Genomic DNA, 23,550 nt, shown 5'->3' on the forward strand with positions numbered 1-23,550 from the left:
TCTGTGTGTGGGCAAATTGGGTAACTGCCCATATGTTCCAACATTCTATCAAAGAGGTTAAATAATGAATTGTTGAGCAGACCAGCTTTTCAGTTCACCAGAATGTAACTTTTTCAGACTAAATGAGCAAGATGAAACATATTTTTAAATATTAAACTTGGTGGGCATCCGCCAACTACTGGATTTAGAGACACTTACTGTGGATAATACCCAACAAGGCTTCATAGGAGCTGCTCTAAAATGCTGTCTGTGATGGTGAGATCAATGCTATTGTTTGAGGCAACAGTAGCGGTTAAGCATTTTTTTTAAAAGGGTATTAATTAACATTTCAAAATAAATTATTTTAATGAAATTACAATGACTCGTGAAGCTGATCGTATTTGCAGAAATATAAGCAGATATTTTAGTTATTTTTAACTGTTACAGGAATACTTTTGTGTCACCACACAATTTATTAAAATACAGCACAAGAATTAAAAATGACAGATCTGGGATCGGCTACTCATTGTAGGTTACAATAATGGAATATGGAAGTTATCTGCTTTCTGTGGAATAATGTCAAGGAAAAGTTATCTTTATTTATTTTAAACTTCTCAAGAACATCTTCCACAGGGGCTGAAATGTTCTTTTAATAATTCAGTTGAGGAAAGACTACGAACCTGTCTTCCTTCTGGTCCTCTGATACCGGGAAGTCCACTGGAGAAAACTGCACCAGAGCCCTCCATGTCATCCTTCAAACACCCACAAATGATTTTTTTTTTTATGTCAGAATAGTAAACAAAACATCAACAAAAAACCTCAACAAAACTCAAGGTCGGTTTTTCTTTCTCCTCAGACTCCTTTCAATTAATTTTAGACAAAATGACTTTATATGTAATTTGGACATGTTTTCTCCTCATTTTGTCTATGTTTCCATGCAATTACACACAAATAAATTACATTTCTTTAATTTAATTAAATTAATAAATTATACATAAGTGTTAGACCACTGTTGATATGTTTTTTGATGCTTTACACAATGGATGAAAGCCGGGCCTCCATTGCCCCAATTTGCTTTCCAATTACAAAAAGTGGAAAGATGGCTGGTTAGTGTTGACTACACCTGAATATGGATGCATGTGTCTGCTTGACAACAGAGACGTTAAAAGGTAGAAAATTGGGAAGAAAAGTCATCATTCAGCATGGACATATGCCTAATAGGTGTGTTGTAGCTAGGTACTCAAATGAGAGACAACAGAACGTTAGGATTCATAGCTTTCCAAAGGACTATGTACAGACCCACAGCTACTTTTGGGACCAGTTTCATAAAGCAATCTAATCTTTCAGTCTATTAAACTTACTTAGTCAACTACAGTTAGTCATTCAATATTATCCGTGTAGTCAAGGAGCTATTAATTGCCGGAATTATAGGCAGAATGTATGAACCGGACTCACGCCATATGTGTCAAAGCCCGCGTTGGTTCTGTCACTCACTCACCCATGCAAGCACATCTTCGCTCCAACACTCACTGATCTCACAGCAGGAGGTCACATGTGCGTACGTAGAACAGGTGATGAAATGATCACTCAGCTGTGTCTGTGTTTGTGTTAGTAACGGCTGAACGAGCTGCTGAGTGTGCATGCGGGGCACATGTGTGTGCTGCTGGCTAGCAGAGAGCCCAGGCTCTCCATTCAGAGTGCGCACATAAAGGCTGACAATGCATAAGGAAATGACAGTTCTAAAGCTCACTTCTGTCAAACAGAGCTGGAGGAAAAGATCAGTGCTAAACATTTTGCCTCTTCATGGTCTGTGATTGCCTACAGTCTGATGAAATATCCATTTAGGTTTTTTTGTAACAGTATATACTACCTGCATTGCCATATTTTATTCATCCCACTGGACTGTTTTCACTGATGAACTTTTCTGGCAGTGGGCCAAGGTTCCCCATGCGCACAACATTTGTCAGACGCAGCCATTCCAGCAAACCTTTTTTTTTTTGCCCATTCCAGCATACGCAGCACAATGCAACTCTGTACACCATGATGCCTGGTTGGATTATCAGTGTGTGGCATGTCACATGGGATTTGTTTATGCTGTGGTTGTTTCCAGCACACGTACAGCACAACTGGGTGAGAGGGTCCACCCTGCACTGTGAAACACTCCAGGGGCTGTGCCAGAGGTGATATTCATGTTTAATAATGTTGTCATGGGCTGGCGAAACAGTTCAACGTCATTCCTCCTACAGAGTTACGTGGTGATCATGTAATAATGTGTATATTACAGCAGTGTTATCCGTTCAGCTAGTGAGCCTCTGACATGTGCAATGACGCACTGATGTGCATGAGGCAGTGGTGGGGTGCAACTGCCCCTGGTGTCACAGATATAATAGGCACAATATTTAACATTATTTATGTCGCCCATGGGTAGGAATGGAAATGTATCTGTACTGTAAGGTCTATTATGGATATACGAACCTGTTCAGATCTGTGGTGCTGTGGTGCTGTGCGACACATTGACCTCCAGTGGCACATGGTGCTTTTGGTTTGATTGCGCACTGTTCACATCCACTGCTCATGATGAATGCATGCCACATACATGTTCATTACATAATAACATTTCCTTTGCCCTCCCTGGCTGGGGTCCAATGGAGGTGGGCATATGTGGCACAAGCAGGACATGCTAGCAGGCTTTCCTGTGACTGACCCATCTCAGAGTTCAATCAACTGCGATCAGATCATTTGAAATGCTGTTTTGATGCCATCAGAACATGTTGATTGTGATCAGATGGCACACAAATTGCACATAGGCCAAGAGTGTTTTGAACATATGCAACACACTTGGGACAACCGAACAAATGGGACCAGCTATGTAGACTGCTCTCAGACTGTTGTCCGTCTGTCTTCAGACCACACCTTGACACTTCCCGACTGTGGGTGGATGTGTCATTCTGACACCATTCGGCCTCAATCGGCCTATGTGTGACGGGGGTCTAAGCTCTCCACTGTGCCTATTGGTACCTAGCACTTGTTGCTTTAGCATGCTCTTGACCATGGGTGATTCATTCATAAAGGCAATTTGGGCCACACACTGCCAAACTGGAAAAGGAGTCTACCCTTCTTCAGGTGCTTATAAGCATTCCAGACCATTTGATCTGCCTCTGAATGTCATTGGCCAGTCAGGTCCCACCCATTCACGTGCGATTTCAGTCAGCTTGAAAAATTAACCACCCATCTCTCTCACACACCCATGTAAAATCACAAAACAGGGCTTTCAATGCATCTCTACATGTTCCGGGTGTGCACAGCACTTTACATGTTTACATCAGACACAGCAGGCAGTGACATCCATCAATACTGTGTTCTAAACCCTGAAAAGCTCAGAGATTCCGTCCTCCAGATCGGGAAATATGCTTTCAGACACTGACAGAATTACGTTTTCATCATAGTTTCTTTTGGGGGCCAAAAATATTTGCATGTACTGAGTGGCCGAGGAATAGTGCAACAAGCCTGCTAAACTCCCTCTCTCTGACATCTTACTAAGATTGGTGCATTTTTGCTGGCATGTAGTGCCACTGCACAGGTAACGTTTTGATGGTCAGAGGCCAGACAGGGCCTGCTGGCTTGGGATTGGGTGATCCACCCATCCTGTGGTCCAGAGCCAGCAAAAAGGAGAGGAAGGACCTCGTTTTTTCTGAACTCACGAGGATGGCGGAGGAAGAATACTGGAGCAAGTCAGAGGTCCAGGGGCAGCAGGGTCATTGGACGACATGGGAGGGGGTGGCGAGTTGGGTGATGAACTGGGCAGACATGTAGAAACTGCCACAGGCCCGACTCAGTTTCCTCATCGGGGCAGCCTACGATACCCTGCCCTGTCCCCGAAACCTCCAACAGTGGCTGGGCACAAAATATGCCTGCAACCTCTGTGGAACCAGCAATGCCTCCCTATATCACATTCTGGCAGGATGCAAAACCTCACTAACCCAGGGTCAGTTCAGATGGCGGCATGATCAAGTGCTCAGGAAAATGTCAGAAGTAGTGGAGAAAAAAAGGCAAGAAGCAAGCCAGGGGTTCAAGTCAAGGAGACATCAGTGGATGCATTTCCTTAGAGAAGGGGAGTCTTCAGCCACAAACAGAAGAACCACATCCATGCTCCTAGCATTGGGGGAAGACTGGAGATTGGAGATGGATCTAGGAAGGCAGCTCCATTTCCCAGGGGAGATCTGCAACACCATATTATGGCCAGATGTGGTGCTGTGGGCCACATTTAAAAGAACTGCTCTTCTGATCGAGCTGACTGTACCATGGGAGGAATTAGTGGAGGAAGCACACGAAAGAAAGAGGGTAAAATACTCTGACCTGGTCTTGGAATGCAGGGAGAGTGGATGGAGTACAAGACTCTTTCCAGTGGAGGTTGGCACAAGGGGATTTGTGGGTACATCTACAACCTACCTGCTGAAGGAACTGGGACTGAAGGGTAAGGAACTACAGAAAGCTTCCAGGGAGCTTTCAGAAGAGGCAAAGAAAGCAAGCTTTTGGCTCTGGTTGAGGAAGCGGGACAAGATATGAGGAGTCAGCAATTCCTGTGAGAGGCTAGCTGTAGGGAGTGACTGGGAGATGTCCTTGTTCACTGCCCTACCACCAGGGGATGTTCCGGTGTCACAGACCGAACAGTCCCCCTAAAAATCAGTCCCCCCCATGACGCGGTTCACGGATTAACAGCTCTTTCTGCTACAAACTGCACACCAGTCATCATCTATCTCAGCGACAGATATCTGAAGCTTTTGTACAACGATCATTTCTACATAAATTCAGCATTATTTCATCATAAATGGTGGCAGAAGCGATCAGAGCGCCACGGATAAATGAGCTGCAAGCTGATGCATTCACTGTGCGTCAGATATTTCAAAGAATCACGGAATTTCGCCTCGTTTCTGCTTAAAACTCACTTTAGGATGTAAGAGGTTTTACCATTATCATCTGATAGTTAATAATCCCATTAATCCATTTGATTGCTTCGGGTGAGGAGATTCCATCTCAGGTGTGCTGCTGTGGTCCGAAACGACGCATGCGCAGATGCGAAAGGCGGACCGATTTTTAGGGGCAGACCGTTCGGTCTGCGACACCGGGTTAAGGGGTGAATGGCGGTTCCCCAGTTGATCACCCGTGAATATCCGCAAACTGTTTTGCTGCAGGGAATAAAATATCCCACAAAACATGAACGCAAGTCTCACAAAATGTGAATCACAAAATGTGAATATCATTCATGATATATATTTTCTTTCAGTTTCAGTAGTTTAAGGATTTAATTTTATGGTTTTTTTTGTGGGTTAACAGGTCATACCTCAAACATTCAATATTTTTTTTCCACAGAACAAAACACATACTATCAAAAAATAATGTGTACTAGTGACAAAAACAAACAAACAAAAAAACATGCAAGTTGCACGTTAAGGCTTTGTACGATGCAGATACAAACTGTTCAAACACAATTTTTCAATCTTTGCCCTCTGAGATTCTTGCTTAAGGTAACAAAAACTGTTAAGTGACAAGGAACCTACCATTCCAACATGATAACGAGGTCCGGGGGGCCCGGGAAGCCCAATGGGTCCTATCGGTCCAGGCAGTCCAGCAAGTCCAGGCTGTCCTGGAATACCTGGTGGACCAGGCAGTCCTGGAGATCCCTGTATGATGGAATAACAAGTAAAACAAGTCCTCAAAGTATATAATAAAAACAAAAAATAATGTGATGGTCAAACATGCTTGCAGTTTTTCAGTGCAATGCATCTGAACATGCTATTAGAGGATTAGAGCTGTTGAAGCATGCACGTTTTTTTTTTTTTCCATTTTTGTCAGCAATACGAATGCTAAAGCTGTTAAACCTAGGTAATGTAAGTGAACATTCTACAAAATTCTCACATCTCCAATAAAAACCATACCCCAGCACAGATTAAAACAATATGTGTAAACAGCTATATATGACAAACATTTGAATATTGCTAAGACTGAAAACCTGTGTGAAAGTTGATGTTCTGGAAACAATCACATGCAGATAGGAAGCCTTAAGAGAGTAGAAGATGAAGACTGAGGGAGGAGTTTGGTGAGAAAAATAAAAGTTGGATCTTAAACAGAAGAGTCAAAGGGAAGGCAAAATCTTAAAAAAAAAAAAGAGACCATGTGGTCACAAAAAATACAATTTTAGATATCAGTTGATGTGATTAAGGTGTACCTTTTCTCCAACTGCTCCTGGGAGACCAAGCTCACCTGAATCACCCTAGTGTGGAAACAAAAGAAACTGTAATGAATTGGACAAATCTTAAATTTATTCAGATGTCTGAAGCTTCATGGATAGTGCAGTGTCATTAGTTTGTTGTATGCTGCATTTGGGTTACTGAACATATGCAGCTTTGGTCAATTTTAGTGGGATTTATAAAGTAATTTTAGTGGTAAACAAAATCAAGTAATAGGAACATGGAACAATGTAACTGCCCTGTTTAGGTGGTTTCACAGCAATTAGTATATCAACAAGATTCTATCACATATAAAGTCAGTGACCCATACTAAGGTACCTGTCAACATCATGGATCTTATTAACAGCTTTGAGGCTGTGAGAACAACAGGTGGCTCCCAACCCACAGCCAGGTCACAGGAGTTACAAATAATAAATCTTGTACTGTTCTTCTGTCTAACCTTCTCAGGTCATGCAATACTTCATTGGACCACTTCCTGGAACTACAAACTAGCTTTTAAAAGACCCCCCCCCCCCCCCCCCCCCACACACACACACACACTAGACAATATGCACCTCACAACAACTCCTACAAACTGGAGAAGATCACACGTGTCTGTGTCCTCCTCCTCCCTCCTTTCAGCAGAGTGACAGTGCTCAGTCTGTCTGACATTTTTCTGCAAAAAGGTGCTAAATTTTTACTGACAGAACACATAAAAAAGTATTGGAAGAAGGCCTTTTTAAACTAATGGAAATTACTTACATTTTTTATTCAGTTTTTCACTAAATGAATTGATATGAAAAACGCATGCAGTGGAATATATATTTCCCCTCCCCAGTTGTATGCAAAGCGCAGCGAAAGCCTCACCCTGAAACATCAGAGCTTTACCATCAATATCCATGGATGTGGAAGAAAGACAGCATACAGTTGAGTTGTTAAGTCAAATCATGTTAGAATTTTATCTTATTTTTTAAGCATTTAGAGACAGTTTCAACAGGGGTGGTGGCCAAGTGGTTAGTGCGCCTGGTTTCAGTGTGGAAGGTTCCCGGTTCAAAGCCCACCCCTGCGCACATCTCTCCATGGAATTTGGAGTTGTGTCAGCGAGGGCATCCAGCGTAAAACGTGTGCTCATTCAACAGGCAGATCCACCTTGGATCTGCTGTGGTGACCCAGAGTGTAAAAAACAAGGGAACAGCTGATGTTACGTGAATGTTTGTTGCAGACGTGCAGCACGGAGCAACAGCTAATTTATCAGAGCATCTGACTGTTTCTATGTTTGTACATTTGTCTTACCATTTAAAAATGATCACAAATCCCTCTGTATTATTTATTTGTGATAGAAAAGTTAACATTTTGATAGGCAACACATGGGCATACTAAAGAAATAAATAAAAATACCTAAAAAGTAAGTAAAAATAAAGGGGAATTACTGCATATGTGGAAAAATTGAGAATATACCCCTAGACCTCAGAGGGTTAACAACCTGTTCATTCAGTAATAGTAGGGCATGGGCACTCAGTTGGAAAAGTGGATCACACAAGATAAAGAGATTGTAGCAGACACATGCTTGAGCTCACCTTGCACCAACAATGGTTCAGGTCTGGGACCATGTGTTGGTGTCACCATGTCATCACATCCAGCACACTATGGCAACCACCCAAGCAGTCAACCAGTCCATCCACACCCCCTCAAAACTACCAATCTATCTTCAGCAGCCAGGTGAACAGCACAATCAATAAGATTAAAAGATAATTATATAGATAATTCTAATAAGAAAAAGATAATTATAGTGGGCAATTTTAACATCCACACAGATGCTGAGAATGACAGCCTCAACACTGCATTTAATCTATTATTAGACTCTATTGGCTTTGCTCAAAATGTAAATGAGTCCACCCACCACTTTAATCATATCTTAGATCTTGTTCTGACTTATGGTATGGAAATAGAAGACTTAACAGTATTCCCTGAAAGCTCCCTTCTGTCTGATCATTTCTTAATAACATTTACATTTACTCTGATGGACTACCCAGCAGTGGGGAATAAGTTTCATTACACTAGAAGTCTTTCAGAAAGCGCTGTAACTAGGTTTAAGGATATGATTCCTTCTTTATGTTCTCTAATGCCATATAATAACACAGTGCAGAGTAGCTACTTAAACTCTGTAAGTGAGATAGAGTGTCTCGTCAATAGTTTTACATCCTCATTGAAGACAACTTTGGATGCTGTAGCTCCTCTGAAAACGAGAGCTTTAAATCAGAAGTGCCTGACTCCGTGGTATAACTCACAAACTCGTAGCTTAAAGCAGATAACCCGTAAGTTGGAGAGGAAATGGCGTCTCACTAATTTAGAAGATCTTCACTTAGCCTGGAAAAAGAGTCTGTTGCTCTATAAAAAAGCCCTCCGGAAAGCTAGGACATCTTTCTACTCATCACTAATTGAAGAAAATAAGAACAACCCCAGGTTTCTTTTCAGCACTGTAGCCAGGCTGACAAAGAGTCAGAGCTCTATTGAGCTGAGTATTCCATTAGCTTTAACTAGTAATGACTTCATGACTTTCTTTGCTAACAAAATTTTAACTCTTAGAGAAAAAATTACTCATAACCATCCCAAAGACGTATCGTTATCTTTGGCTGCTTTCAGTGATGCCGGTATTTGGCTAGACTCTTTCTCTCCGATTGTTCTGTCTGAGTTATTTTCATTAGTTACTTCATCCAAACCATCAACATGTCTATTAGACCCCATTCCTACCAGGCTGCTCAAGGAAGCCCTACCATTATTTAATGCTTCGATCTTAAATATGATCAATCTATCTTTGTTAGTTGGCTATGTACCACAGGGTTTTAAGGTGGCAGTAATTAAACCATTACTTAAAAAGCCATCACTTGACCCAGCTATCTTAGCTAATTATAGGCCAATCTCCAACCTTCCTTTTCTCTCAAAAATTCTTGAAAGGGTAGTTGTAAAACAGCTAACTGATCATCTGCAGAGGAATGGTCTATTTGAAGAGTTTCAGTCAGGTTTTAGAATTCATCATAGTACAGAAACAGCATTAGTGAAGGTTACAAATGATCTTCTTATGGCTTCAGACAGTGGACTCATCTCTGTGCTTGTTCTGTTAGACCTCAGTGCTGCTTTTGATACTGTTGACCATAAAATTTTATTACAGAGATTAGAGCATGCCATAGGTATTAAAGGCACTGCGCTGCGGTGGTTTGAATCATATTTGTTTAATAGATTCCAATTTGTTCATGTAAATGGGGAATCTTCTTCACAGACTAAAGTTAATTATGGAGTTTCACAAGGTTCTGTGCTAGGACCAATTTTATTCACTTTATACATGCTTCCCTTAGGCAGTATTATTAGACGGTATTGCTTAAATTTTCATTGTTACGCAGATGATACCCAGCTTTATCTATCCATGAAGCCAGAGGACACACACCAATTAGCTAAACTGCAGGATTGTCTTACAGACATAAAGACATGGATGACCTCTAATTTCCTGCTTTTAAACTCAGATAAAACTGAAGTTATTGTACTTGGCCCCACAAATCTTAGAAACATGGTGTCTAACCAGATCCTTACTCTGGATGGCATTACCCTGACCTCTAGTAATACTGTGAGAAATCTTGGGGCTGGACTATTGTAATTCATTATTATCAGGTTGTCCTAAAAGTTCCCTAAAAAGCCTTCAGTTAATTCAAAATGCTGCAGCTAGAGTGCTAACGGGGACTAGAAGGAGAGAGCATATCTCACCCATATTGGCCTCTCTTCATTGGCTTCCTGTTAATTCTAGAATAGAATTTAAAATTCTTCTTCTTACTTATAAGGTTTTGAATAATCAGGTCCCATCTTATCTTAGGGACCTCGTAGTACCATATCACCCCAATAGAGCGCTTCGCTCTCAGACTGCAGGCTTACTTGTGGTTCCTAGGGTTTGTAGGAGTAGAATGGGAGGCAGAGCCTTCAGCTTTCAGGCTCCTCTCCTGTGGAACCAGCTCCCAATTCAGATCAGGGAGACAGACACCCTCTCTACTTTTAAGATTAGGCTTAAAACTTTCCTTTTTGCTAAAGCTTATAGTTAGGGCTGGATCGGGTGACCCTGAACCATCCCTTAGTTATGCTGCTATAGACTGGGGTTCCCATGATGCACTGTTTCTTTCTCTTTTTGCTCTGTATGCACCACTCTGCATCTAATCATTAGTGATCGATCTCTGCTCTCCTCCACAGCATGTCTTTTTCCTAGTTCTCTCCCTCAGCCCCAACCAGTCCCAGCAGAAGACTGCCCCTCCCTGAGCCTGGTTCTGCTGGAGGTTTCTTCCTGTTAAAAGGGAGTTTTTGTTGTGTGTTGGGGGGTGTGGCTGGATGTTTGGTGTTCTTTTCTTTTCTTTGCTCTTCAGGTGGCATGAGAACTGATTTGTCTGTGGAGAAGGTGCTGGCTGAAGAGTCCTCCCCCTCATCAACATCATGTGTAGCACCTGTGACTGGTGCTCACATGCAACCTTAAAGACTTTCAGCTGAAGCAGATAATTGGATGGCGTTCTGCATTTAAGGCATGTGTGATTCAAGCAGAACTGCCGGGAACTCGACCTTGTGATGTTCGTTTGTGAGACGCTGAGGACCGCGCCTGGGTTTGACACATTGAGCCCGTGAAGCAAGGAAGGGTGAGGACACTTGCTGTCAGCATACATTAAAGGTGATTAAGTGTTTGACTAATTGTTGATAGTAACTTGGTGTTTTGTTACGCAGTATACTGGAATTGTGATGAGAATTGTGCAGTTTGCTTCTCACTGCTGTGGCGTGCAGGATAAGTGATCCTCCACTTGTTGTGAGAAGCTGCTCATTTGCATAAAGTTAAAAAATACAGACCTGAATGTGTTGCTGATAGCGTGTGTCTTTTGAAAGATATTGTTGTAACTGCTGACTTACCTCACCTCTTCTTTGCTTCACAGAGAGTCAGTTTGTCGTGTTTGTCTGGTGGTAGTGGGTCCAGGAACGCCGGGCTTCTATCCTTTTGGGCGCTTAAGAGCGTGCCAACAGTCACTCCACCAGAAGGACGTTCTTTTAGTTTTGTACACATTATTATGCACAGGTGAAAAATAAATTGTTTCTGTTGTTGGAACCGCTTTCTGGTTATTTTTAGCGCTGGGTTCTGTCTGACGCAGGTCCGCTCCTCAACTCGCGTCGACACATAACAGTAGTTCCCGGCCATTCCATAATGGACCCAGCGGCAGAAGCGGTTCCTTTTGCCGAAAAAGTTCAAGAACACTTGGAGAAAATATGGGAGCAATTACAGCATCTCGCAAACCAAATTAAACAAACAGACGCCCGTGTTACGGAGCTTGCAGCGCAAGCTGCTCCGCTTCCTGCTGCTCCAGCTGCGGCATCATCGATACTAGTGCAGATAACTCCGTCACCCAGAGATTCGGCGTCCGAACCGATTGTTTGTCGTCCGGAGCCTTGTGCGGTGATGCAATGTTCTCTGGTTTCTGCTCAGTCAGGTTGGAGCGCCGCAGCTTTACGAGGAATGTTTGTAGATGGGTTAAATGAGTCATTAAAAGACGAGCCAGCAGTCCGTGACGATCCAAACGATTTAGATGAGCTAATTTCGTCTCGGGGCTTTCCCCGACACAGATCTGGGCCGCCTCTTCTTCACCCCACTGAAGCTCCTCCGACGGGACCTCTGGCTCCTCCTGTTGACGAGCCCATGCGGCTCGGACCAGCAGAGATCACTGTATTGCCCCGACATGTAAGCGTCAAGAGAAATAATGGTGACGTATCTCCAAGTGTTCTGGGACAGGCAAAATAACACACATAAAAAAAAAAAAAAAAAAAAAAGAAAAATCTAGCACGGGTAAATGTTTTGTTTTCTTTAAATAGGGGTTATAATTGTATGGGGAGTCAGAGGCGTATCTGGTGGAGTGATTGTTAGGCGGTTAGAAGTCCGCCTGGGCTCACTTAATTGTTAATTTTTTATGTGTTTTTAGGTATTTTCTGTTTGGGTTTGTTGGGTCGTTTTATTTTGTTGTTTTTTATTTCTCTACATCCCTAACCCCAACCTCACTTGCCCCAAGACCGTTTGTCTTGTGGGTTGTGGGGTGGTGCAGGTTGGTCACGCTGAGCATTCTCAGAAGACCTCTGCACCTAGGGGGGGGGGTGTTAGAGGCGTTTTTCTTGGTTTGGTTAGGGCCCGGTTCCACTCCAGCCTCGGTGAGCCTTTGTACCGTTCGTCATTGGTGTTGCCGGGGTGTGGTGCAGCGGAGACTTACCTCAGTCGGAGGGGTGGGCCGATCTGTTGCCGTTCGCCATTTCGGTAGTTCCACCCCTCCCGAGAGGCTGGGGTATGGTCGAGTTGGGGCACCGGACGTATTTCCGGTTCTCCGCTGCGCCTTGGGGTTGGATCTGGGTTAGTTTTTTCCTGTTCCCTTCTCCGGCTTAATGTTTTGAGCCGTTCGCCAAAGTTGAGCCGCCGAGGGGCTCTGGGAGGGACCCGGGGTCTTTCGGGGTGCCGGGGAGGGTAACAGGGTTTACGGTTGTTTTATATCCCCCCGGGGTTGTTTTTGGTAGTCCTCCGGGGGTTGATTTTTGATTTTGTTCTGTTTCCTTCCGGGTTCCACCTCCAGGGTTGATGGGACGGTCCTCTGGGGGGGAATTGGCTTGGAGCCAACTAGCCAAGTGTGACCGGGTCTGGGGTTCCGGGGTTGTGGAGAGGGTACCTCCTGGGGTTGATGGTACGGTCCTCTGGGGGGCGCCGTTTGCTCCATGTACACCTGGGGACCTTTGTGGGATCATGGTTCTGGCTGTTCCTCCTGGAACTGGCGATGAAGGCCTTCTGGGGGGGGTTGGACTCTGCAGGTCATTCTAGGGGGGTTGTTTGTTATTTTTCTTTTATGCATTTACGTTTGTATTGTGTTTGTGGGGCTGTGTTGGGTTTTTGCGTTTGGGAGTTTTTCTTTTCTTCCCGGGGTTTGATGGGACGGTCCCCTGGGGAGGTTTTGGGTGGGTTTTATGTTTTTTTCTGTGTGTTGAATTGTACTGGGGAATGTTTTGGGGCTTTTGTTGATTCCAACCGGCCTTCTAGCTGCGGTGCTTGTCCTGCTGTCTGTGGTGGACCTTAGGAGCGTGGTGCTGTCTGCTTCCTGACGTGGACCCCGGAGGGAGGTGCTGTTCTCGGGCCTGGTCTGTTCGGTCGCCGGGAGGCTTCCCGTTGATGGGGGGGTACTGTTGTGTGTTGGGGGGTGTGGCTGGATGTTTTGGTGTTCTTTTCTTTTCTTTGCTCTTCAGGTGGCATGAGAACTGATTTGTCTGTGGAGAAGGTGCTGGCTGAAGAGTCCTCACCCTCATCAACATCATGTGTAGCACCTGTGACTGGTGCTCACATGCAACCTTAAAGACTTTCAGCTGAAGCAGATAATTGGATAGCGTTCTGCATTTAAGGCATGTGTGATTCAAGCAGAACTGCCGGGAACTCGACCTTGTGATGTTCGTTTGTGAGACGCTGAGGACCACGCCTGGGTTTGACACATCGAGCCCGTGAAGCAAGGAAGGGTGAGGACACTTGCAGCACACATTAAAGGTGATTAAGTGTTCGACTAATTGTTGATAGTAACTTGGTGTTTTGTTACGCAGTATACTGGAATTGTGATGAGAATTGTGCAGTTTGCTTCTCACTGCTGTGGCGTGCAGGATAAGTGATCCTCCACTTGTTGTGAGAAACTGCTCATTTGCATAAAGTTAAAAAATACAGACCTGAATGTGTTGCTGATAGCGTGTGTCTTTTGAAAGATATTGTTGTAACTGCTGACTTACCTCACCTCTTCTTTGCTTCACAGAGAGTCAGTTTGTCGTGTTTGTCTGGTGGTAGTAGGTCCAGGAACGCCAGGCTTCTATCCTTTTGGGCGCTTAAGAGCGTGCCAACAGTCACTCCACCAGAAGGACGTTCTTTTAGTTTTGTACACATTATTATGCACAGGTGAAAAATAAATTGTTTCTGTTGTTGGAACCGCTTTCTGGTTATTTTTAGTGCTGGGTTCTGTCTGACGCAGGTCCGCTCCTCAACTCGCGTCGACACATAACAGTTTTTCCTTCCCACTGTAGCCAAGTTCTTGCTCACAGGGGGTCGTTTTGACCGTTGGGGTTTTACATAATTATTGTATGGCCTTGCCTTACAATATAAGGCGCCTTGGGGCAACTGTTTGTTGTGATTTGGCGCTATATAAAAAAATTGATTGATTGATTGATTGATTGATCATCACATTAAGCTGCAACAACAGTTGAGTTGATGTAAAAGATTGTGAGCTCAATAACACTTTGCACATATCTATTTAAAAAAAAGTCAAATCAGCTTCGAATGCTCCATAATCGTTTTGTCTGGGAAGCCATGAATAAATAAAAGCTGATGACGAGAGGTGATCTTAAACAACTGCAGTCAATATGGTGGTCCAACCAGAACAGAATTTTGAAAATTTTAGTGGTATCAAAGATTGTATTGTTTCAATGTCAATGTCATCAAGAAGCAGCCTGTGATCAAGAAGTCCATACCTTCTCTCCTTTAGGACCAGGAGCTCCTGGGAGGCCATCACTACCTGGCAAACCAGGCAAGCCCTACAAGCAAAAACATTTGGCTCAAGTTTATAGTAATAACTGATTTGTTTAGATACCCCAATTATTGTCATTATTCAGCTGATTTGACAATTTAAGAAGTGTATATGTATGAGAGGTTTTATTGAGAGAAAAATACACTTTAACCTACCGGTTGACCAGGTGTTCCATCTTTTCCTGGTGGTCCAAATGCCCCAGAGCTCAATGATGTACCTGCTGAAGAAGGCCCAGGAGGGCCAGGAGGACCAGGGGGACCTGGTAGCCCTGGCAATCCCTGTCAAGAAAAAGAAACCCTCTGTTTACTGAATATATACCATAATCTATCATAGCTTGCAGTTCAAAGAGGTAAGAATTAAAGTTTTGTTTTAGTCATCGATTGAATTTGATTGTCAGCTAACAATGTTTGTAATAATCCTACAGCAATAGAAGTGACAGTACTTGATAAAGCACAAATTATGTGACTGAAAGAAAAATGGTTCTCACCCGAATTGATTCCAGATCAGGAAATCCTGAACCTTCCATGTCTATGAAGGTCTGAAAAGCAGTATTTGACCATGGTTAAAAGCAATGCATCCATCATTTTGTAAACCTGTGTATTCCAGCTACAGGGGGCCAGACAATATACCAGAAGTCATTGGCTGAGAGGCAGGGTACATCATGGACAGGCCATCAGTAATAGCCAGGCTATACACAAACACACACACACACACACATATATATATATATATATATATATATATATATATATATATATATATATATATATATATATATATATATATATATATATATCCATCCATCCATTTTCTTCCACTTTATCCGGAGTCGGGTCGCGGGGGCAGCAGCTCAAGCAAAGCCGCCCAGACCTCCCGATCCACACACACCTCCCCCAGCTCCTCCGGGGGAACCCCAAGGCGTTCCCAAGCCAGCCGAGAGATGCAATCCCTCCGTTTCCTGGGTCTTCCCCAGGGCCTCCTCCCAGTGGGACATGCCCGGAACACCTCTCCAGCGAGGTGTCCAGGGGGCATCCGGAAAAGATGCCCGAGCCACCTCAACTGACTCCTTTCGATGTGGAGGAGCAGCGGCTCGACTCCGAGCTCCTCCCGAGTGACCGAGCTCCTCACCCTATCTCTAAGGGAGCGCCGAGCCACCCTGCGGAGGAAACTCATCTCGGCCGCTTGTACTCGCGATCTCGTTCTTTCGGTCACGAGCCAAATCTCATGACCATAGGTGAGGATCGGAACGTAGATCGATCGGTAAATCGAGAGCTTTGCCCCCCCACTCAGCTCTCTCTTCACCACGACGGTCTGATACAGCGACCGCATCACTGCAGATGCTGCACCGATCCGTCTATCGATCTCACGCTCCATCCGTCCCTCACTCGTGAACAAGACCCCGAGATACTTAAACGCCTACACTTGAGGCATATATATATATATATATATATATATATATATATCTTAACAGAGGAGGGCAGAAGTTATGTGATCAACCAATGAAAACCAGATTCTCAAACTTAGCCTGTATGAATCAAATTTAATTCACTTTATCAGTTTTGATATTGATATTTAGATCTAAATTTAAAAAAATATAGCTCATCTATAAAGTCAGCTAAAACCACTTACAATGATTTCAGGGTTTTAAAATTTATGTGAATGATAGTTTATCTTAAATGGAAAAAGCTTCTCAGTTTAGAAAACTGACATATGATGATCAAAACAACTGCTCATATCCTTTCTCTGAATCAATTAATTGAGGAACTGATCAAGCTGTAATCAAAACAAGATTTGAACAGGCATTGAACAACATGTGACTGTGGACAAGACTGACTCACAGATCTGAATCCTTCTCTTGGACGTCCAGGAGGGCCTGGGGGACCTCTGGGCCCAGGGGGGCCTTCTCCACGGTCTCCCTGTACATACAGGACTCAATGAAATGCATGTTCTATTTCTTTCCAGCACTTTTTGCTCTTTTATTGCCTGATTCGTGCATTTAACCTTTTCTCCTTTAGGTCCAGGATCTCCGGGGTTTCCTGGGAAGCCTGGATGCCCTTCAGCACCCTGGAAAGACGAAGCCATAAAGTTAGCTAACTCTCAAGACTACTATAGGCAAGGCATTCTAAACAGATACACCATATTTTCATGATATATTTCATTTTAATTGATATTATTGTTCAAATAGATACAAAACCTACCATGACGCCGTCCTCACCAGGATCACCCTATGGTGAAATCAGGAAAGAAAACAGGTTGAAAGAAGCAGGAATAAAATTAAATGTGATCATTTAAATATCCAAAGGTGCATCATTCAATCTAATGTATAAAAGGATAATGAGACTCACAACAGCTTTCTCAACAGGATACTATATTTAAGAGAAAAGCTATGTTGCAAAATAATCTGGTTGATTAGTAAACAACCAGGTGTGATTCAGGTGATCTTTCTTTACTTTAACCACAGTTCACCTGGGAGCTTAAAAGATTTGGGGTACATTCACACTTTGCCCAGGTGCCTTGGACTGTACCCAAGCATGAACATGTTGTTAAATGAATTGAAGACTGCATTATTCAAGTAACAGTAACAATAATAATAATAATAGTAATAACAATATTTGTCAAATTTTTAAATTGAACAGTGGTGTCAGTGATGTGACATCTGAGTTCCATGTTCTGGCATAATTTTTGATCACACTACATGTGTCTGACACCAGATGGGCCGCACCCCAAACTACCTCTGCAAGTCAGGCTAGACAGGTGCCAGCAGGGCCCCTGTGCCATGACCCAGATCACACCAGTTAGTCAAACAAACTGAACTTTGGGATCATGGTCCAGAGTGCCTAGTGTGAGTACACCCTGGCATACACAGTGGCATGTTGGCTCTTCTGTTTTTAGTTCATTGAGTCATCTACCTAACAGTTTTGTGCTAGTTTTGTTTCAAGTACAGGGTTAAATCCACTAACCGGCTCTCCATCAGCTCCTGGTGGTCCCTGTGGGCCTGGGGTACCTGGTACTCCGGGTGGTCCTCGGGCTGTGGGGACATTCTGGATTGCTGATCCATCACTGCCTCGTGAAAACCCGGGTACAGGCCCTGGTAGACCAGGAGGTCCTGGAGGACCGGGAGGTCCAGGCTCTCCCTTTTTTCCTGGATATCCAAATCCTGCACTGCCCTGGACAGATATTAACATCAGCATTCATTAAGGCAGCAACTTGAATTTCGATTTTAGACAAGTTTATTGATCCCTTGAAGGGAAAGTCATCTTCACACTCAATTACCTTGGACAAAATACAGCAATTAATCCACAATTATTACTAGTTGAATGTAATAATGGCACACATCAGAATTAAAACAACTGCACATATAGTGGGGAGTGCGTGTCCTTGTGTGCAGGTGGTTCATATCAGTCTCTGTCCATGTATGCGCAGAGTTTGAAGTGGCCTTGACGACAATCGCAGACTGTGGGGAAGGGCAGTTGAAGAGGGAACCATATGCGTCACCAGGGCCGTTGAAATCTTTCTGGAGGAAAAACAAGTGGGGCATTTTGACCTTTGGTAGCTGATAAGACTGCCGTGTTTGGGTTAGGCAGAGAAACACGGAACTCCAATACGGCTTCTGTTAACTGTCCAGATGGAATTGTGTGAATATTCACTGGTCTCCAACATCCATTCCTTTGCAGGGCAGACAACTGCTCTGAGATGGATTCCATCTTGCACTTAAGTTCAAATGTTAATGCAGTCTGAGATTGTACACCCTTGCCAACCTCGATAATTATGACGGACAGACGTCACAGTCTGGTGAAGTTGGGACTTTGAAGGCTGGGGCACTGTGTTTATGCACATGCACATGAACACAGTGCAAGCATGCGGAAGGTGTGATACCACATCACGTACAAACAACATCAGCAAATGTACATAAATCAACAAAATGTGTAAGCACAGAATAATGAGAGAACAAGGAAGTAATGAACTGACGTGGATGACTTTTACTGCCTTTTATTTGTTACATGACTGTCCTGATGTGCCCGTTTCATCAACACATCAGCCTGCTCCACGAGTCCCTCTGTCCAGTGTGCTCTGAGGCATTTGCTGCCGATGCATTGCAAATGTGATATGTGGTTTTATTTATTTCCACGTGAGGAGAGCACGCACCTCATGGTGGAGTGTCATGAGATGTGATTCTGCAGGTGTGATTCTGCAGGTCACGATATGTGTTCTCTGACCTGTGGGTACAAAGGGCTCAGCACCTGCTGCTTGCCGCTGACACGCCCACCTGTCTGGAACAACTCACAGCTCACAGAAAAAAGGCTCACCCTCTGTCCCTTTGTCCTGTGATTATTTACCTTATGTATTTGTTATGTAAATATTTATTTATTGTGATTATTTGCCTACTCTTCTCTGTTCTCTGTTTTAATTTAACACATCGTGCGCACTCTGTCAGTTGCAGCTGATGTGAGCCGCTGGCCAGCAGACAGCTGAGATGCCCCCTCTGTACCTGGCGCTATGAGCAAAGCGATCACACATGAATGTGTTCACACCTTTCCCCGTGGTGGGAATGACATTAGCCTGGCCAGCTGATAACACAGTTCAAACCGTGCCATGCATGCCGAGACGTGGCTGTGATCTTGTCTGTATGTAATCAGCAGCATATCATGAGAGCATGAGAGCCCGCCCACACATGTGCACTGTACACAGCGGACAGCTGTTCCGGCATGGACATGCCAGCCGTCCACATGCGCATCGCACTCCGGCCACCTTGGGGGGGGGGGATGATGACACACTCACAGCCACCTGTGTTGCGGGTGGTGGGGCACACCGTACACTTGCATGCCATTTGTGGTGGTGGTGGGGCACATGCACAGTCCCACGCCATTTGTGTGGGAAGACAGTCATGGGGCACTTAGAAAAGGCAGGGCCATTTGCACATCCAGCTTGAAAATGGTCTGCCTGCGCTCTATTTTCATGCTGGAAGGGCGAATGGCCCCGCCTTTTCTAAGTGCCCTACGAGTGGTGTTGGATGTTCATGGATGGCACCTGGACTCTGGCTGATGCCGGCCGAGAGTGGGTCGAATGGGTACTCGCATGGCATTCGCGAATGTCGGCCGCTGGTGTGAAGACTGCCTCGATCTCACCATTCGGCCACGGTTCAACATGGTCAATGATTTGGTGCAGCATATTGTGCCGTGCAAATGCTGCGAACACCATCAGATGGCAGTACGACCTCATCTTTCCCACCGTTCGAATGGGTTTCCAGCATGAGCAGCACGCGAATATAGAGTGTATGTGCCGTGCCCGAATGGATGTGGTGACTTCTGTATGAGGCATTCCACTGCGGCTCCAATTTTCCACGAGTGCCATTTGTCTCTGCCTTCGTGTGCCATTCTGCCTCAATCGTGTTATGTGTGAAGGGGCCTTCAGTGATGTACATCTGTCATCTGCCATGATATTCAATAGTTCTATTTGGAAAATTCTAAATGAAATGGTAGTGAAGAATCGCGGCAAAAACCAACTCTGATTTTAGGTACTGAACATATTTTAATAACTACTTCTATAAAGCTCAAATTAGCATTCAGTTATTTAAAAAGCTGACTTACGACTTACCTTTGCTCCTTTTTCTCCTATATCTCCCTGGAAACACAGAAATAAACAACATGGGTGGTTTCTATTTTTGCTTTAACAGTTTTTTTTCTCAATAATCTGTGTCTATTATCTGGTCATATTTTATAGCTTAACAAGCTAATACACTCTTATCTACTAATATCAAAAACCGTACCCCCAAAATAACAAAATACACACAGATGATATGTGTGTGTGTGTGTGTGTGTGTGTGTGTGTGTGTGTGTGTGTGTGTGTGTGTGTGTGTGTGTGTGTGTGTGTGTGTGTATTCGGCATGTGAAGATAATTGATATGAATCGCTATCTAGATACCAACGTGAGCTATGCAAGTGTGTTGATTCATTCAGTGTGCATCGATTCAATTGATGGGTGAAATCGTGATGCATCGCTCCCTGCGTGCTTGCATCCATTTTTTTTCCGAGGCACACTGAATGCACCATCACTGCTCTGTGTCTTTTGAACATGGACGGAAGCCAGAAAAGCACATTTCTACCACAACAAGAACAACTGCAAGCAGTTGGGAGACATTTTTGGTGCACCTAAAACAATTAAATCAAGCGTTTGGAGATACTTTGGCTTTTTTAAAAAGATGGGAAACTTGACAAGACACAGGTCATTTGTAAAGAATGTCGTGCTGCCAAACGGTATTAACATGGCCACAGATTGTAAACTGAGCGCTGACAAAACTGGTAAGAAAGTATCTCAAATTACTTTTGCCAAGGCAGTACTCTGTCAATGAGTGACTCACTTTAAGTCACTTATTTAGAGCAATGTCTTACTGTTTACTGTACTGTTAAAGTTCTGACAGAGTGATGAAATTGGTTCCAAATTTGAGGGAACCAATTCCCGTTCCTTAATGTTGAATCTGGTAGATTTTCTGCTTATAAGGAGTAAAACAAATTCTCTCCCTCTAGTAGAATCAGAAGAAGAAGAATACCATAGTACCATACTGAATTGCTGCTTCTTATTTTCTATTTAAATTTTTGGTATAATTTCTTTGCATCATGTTGAATCACATCATATCGCATTGTGAGGAATTGAATCGGCATCAAATACATATCAAATAGTATCGAATCGGGAACAGCGGTGGATTGTACTGCATCATATCATCATGTATCACTACATGTATCATATCACTGGTAGTGTAGCGAGATGCATATGAATCATTGTCAGTGATAAGATTCACATACACAAACACAGTCCTCTTGGAAAGCTTTGGAACTAGAACAGCGCTCAACTAGCAACATACCTGAGATGTATGCTCTTATGATCATCTTGATCTCTATGTAATTGTATTTTTGTATGATGTATGATGGCTAAACTTGTAGATTAGCCATCTAACGTTAGTTAATGATTTTCACGGGCATAGCGGCGTTGTGAATGCCACTGCCACGAAACACCTCCAATGTGCGAGAGTTTTGTTTACTTCCGGGTTTGCCGTCTGCTACAGCCATGTCCGGAACCGGGCCCTTTCGGTCATGTGCCAAATCTCATGACCATAGGTGAGGATCGGAACGTAGATCGATCGGTAAATCGAGAGCTTTGCCCCCCTACTACTTTTTTATTTGTAAAAACAGGCATTTTTACGGAGCCCTGGAAGTGTCATCGCAAAATGTTTTGCATGTGGAGAGAATGTGCGCATGTTTTATTAGTGCCGTGCGCACGTTTGATGATGTTGTAAAACGTGCACTCAATAGTCTTGCCACATAAATGTTGGCTTTACACTGTGCGAGTTTTGGCCCTTTTTCAGATGATTTTTCATTCGTGTGAGAATTTTTTGGACCGAGTTTCAGGTTAATCACGTGTCCTGCATCGTGTAGTGTACATGGAGTAACAAGCTGCGTTTAACATCTCACGACCACCTTCTGATTGCTGATCGTATGGTCGAATGAAAATCAAACCTGTTTGATATTATTCTGGTCGGCCGTCAAGAGGTCATCCGCTGCTGAGGGGCTACAAGCCTCCAACCGCTCGCACTGTGCCTGTGCAAACACCGCAGAACTGTCTTGTAATGTTATTTTTTTGTTGTTGTTTTGTTTTTAAACTTAATTTGCTTTAAAAAAGCCATTTGCAAAGCCAAAAAGTTGTTTTGACAACCATCTGATATAACCGGGGTAAAAATAAATAGAACACTGCCATCTACTGGTGCCCAGATGCTTAGTACTTAGGGCAAATACTGCCATGAACACTGCTGGCCAGTAGATGGCAGTAGAGGCCTGAAAAACTTGCCAAAACAAAATCCCAGATAATCCGTGTCTGCTACATTTAACAAACGCAAATACAATAACGTATAATAATAAATGCAGAGAATATATTCACAAGAGTTTAAGGCACTAGAGTTTAATGCTGCTGTCCGTGGAGCCTGAACAGAGTGTCTGAAAGGCATTTGTCCTGTCGTGAACATACTGAGATTAGACTATCCTACCCATAATGTACTGCTGAGCACATTTAAATGAGCACATTACTTTAAAACTAAAACATATATCTGATATTTTCACTTTATAAAAGTCAGACATGACAGTAATTTTAAATAACTTGTGTGTGTGTGTGTGTGTGTGTGTGTGTGTGTGTGTGTGTGTGTGTGTGTGTGTGTGTGTGTGTGTGTGTGGGACTAGTTCTCTTTTGCTTGCAGAGGATAGAGTGGTTTCTTCTGGAAGCAGCTCTCTTCTGGTTGCAGAGGGTAGAACTATGCATCTGTTAGGAAACTTAACAGGTAGGTGCTCAACTGATTTTAAATTTTAAAAGTGTTTGTCACTGTTGATCTTTGTTTACTATGTTATCGGTCTAAAAGTTATCGGACAAAAATGTATCGGAAGATAATTAGTATGATAATGTTTTTTAAAGTTATCTAAAAAGATAATCCGATAATGAAAACATTATCTTTGATAATTATCTGTTATCGGATTATCGGAACTGTGCCCACCACTGAAGTGATGACATTTTTAATAGAATTGGTCACTGATCAAGGCCAGAGGACAAGATCAAATCAGACCCCATGCTGATACATGAAAAAGGCTACAGTTATGGAAATGAGTCCAGAAATGTTACTGTTTGTGAAAAGCCAATGAGATATATAAGTATATATATAATTTTCTTTTTTTTCCAATACAGGTGATACTTTGAAAAGCAGGCATGACG

The 23,550-nt window shown here is 43.3% G+C and overlaps 1 protein-coding gene across 4 annotated transcripts in view; it reads right to left on the reverse strand.

Moving 5' to 3' along the window:
* col18a1a (collagen type XVIII alpha 1 chain a) overlaps window positions 1-23,550 on the reverse strand; it is a 100,270-nt gene that overhangs the window by 34,271 nt on the left and 42,449 nt on the right. For all 4 annotated transcript variants that reach the window (XM_034187063.1, XM_034187061.1, XM_034187062.1 and 1 more), the window contains 11 exons: window positions 20,399-20,425; window positions 17,764-17,970; window positions 17,002-17,028; window positions 16,805-16,867; window positions 16,642-16,719; window positions 15,291-15,341; window positions 14,959-15,081; window positions 14,748-14,810; window positions 6,206-6,250; window positions 5,538-5,660; window positions 660-731 (listed from right to left, as the gene is read on the reverse strand). In XM_034187063.1, coding sequence (XP_034042954.1) covers window positions 660-731; window positions 5,538-5,660; window positions 6,206-6,250; window positions 14,748-14,810; window positions 14,959-15,081; window positions 15,291-15,341; window positions 16,642-16,719; window positions 16,805-16,867; window positions 17,002-17,028; window positions 17,764-17,970; window positions 20,399-20,425 — 879 coding nt within the window. The remainder of the gene's footprint in view (window positions 1-659; window positions 732-5,537; window positions 5,661-6,205; window positions 6,251-14,747; window positions 14,811-14,958; window positions 15,082-15,290; window positions 15,342-16,641; window positions 16,720-16,804; window positions 16,868-17,001; window positions 17,029-17,763; window positions 17,971-20,398; window positions 20,426-23,550) is intronic.

This window comes from Thalassophryne amazonica, chromosome 14, assembly GCF_902500255.1.
Source record: "Thalassophryne amazonica chromosome 14, fThaAma1.1, whole genome shotgun sequence".
NCBI lineage: Eukaryota > Metazoa > Chordata > Actinopteri > Batrachoidiformes > Batrachoididae > Thalassophryne > Thalassophryne amazonica.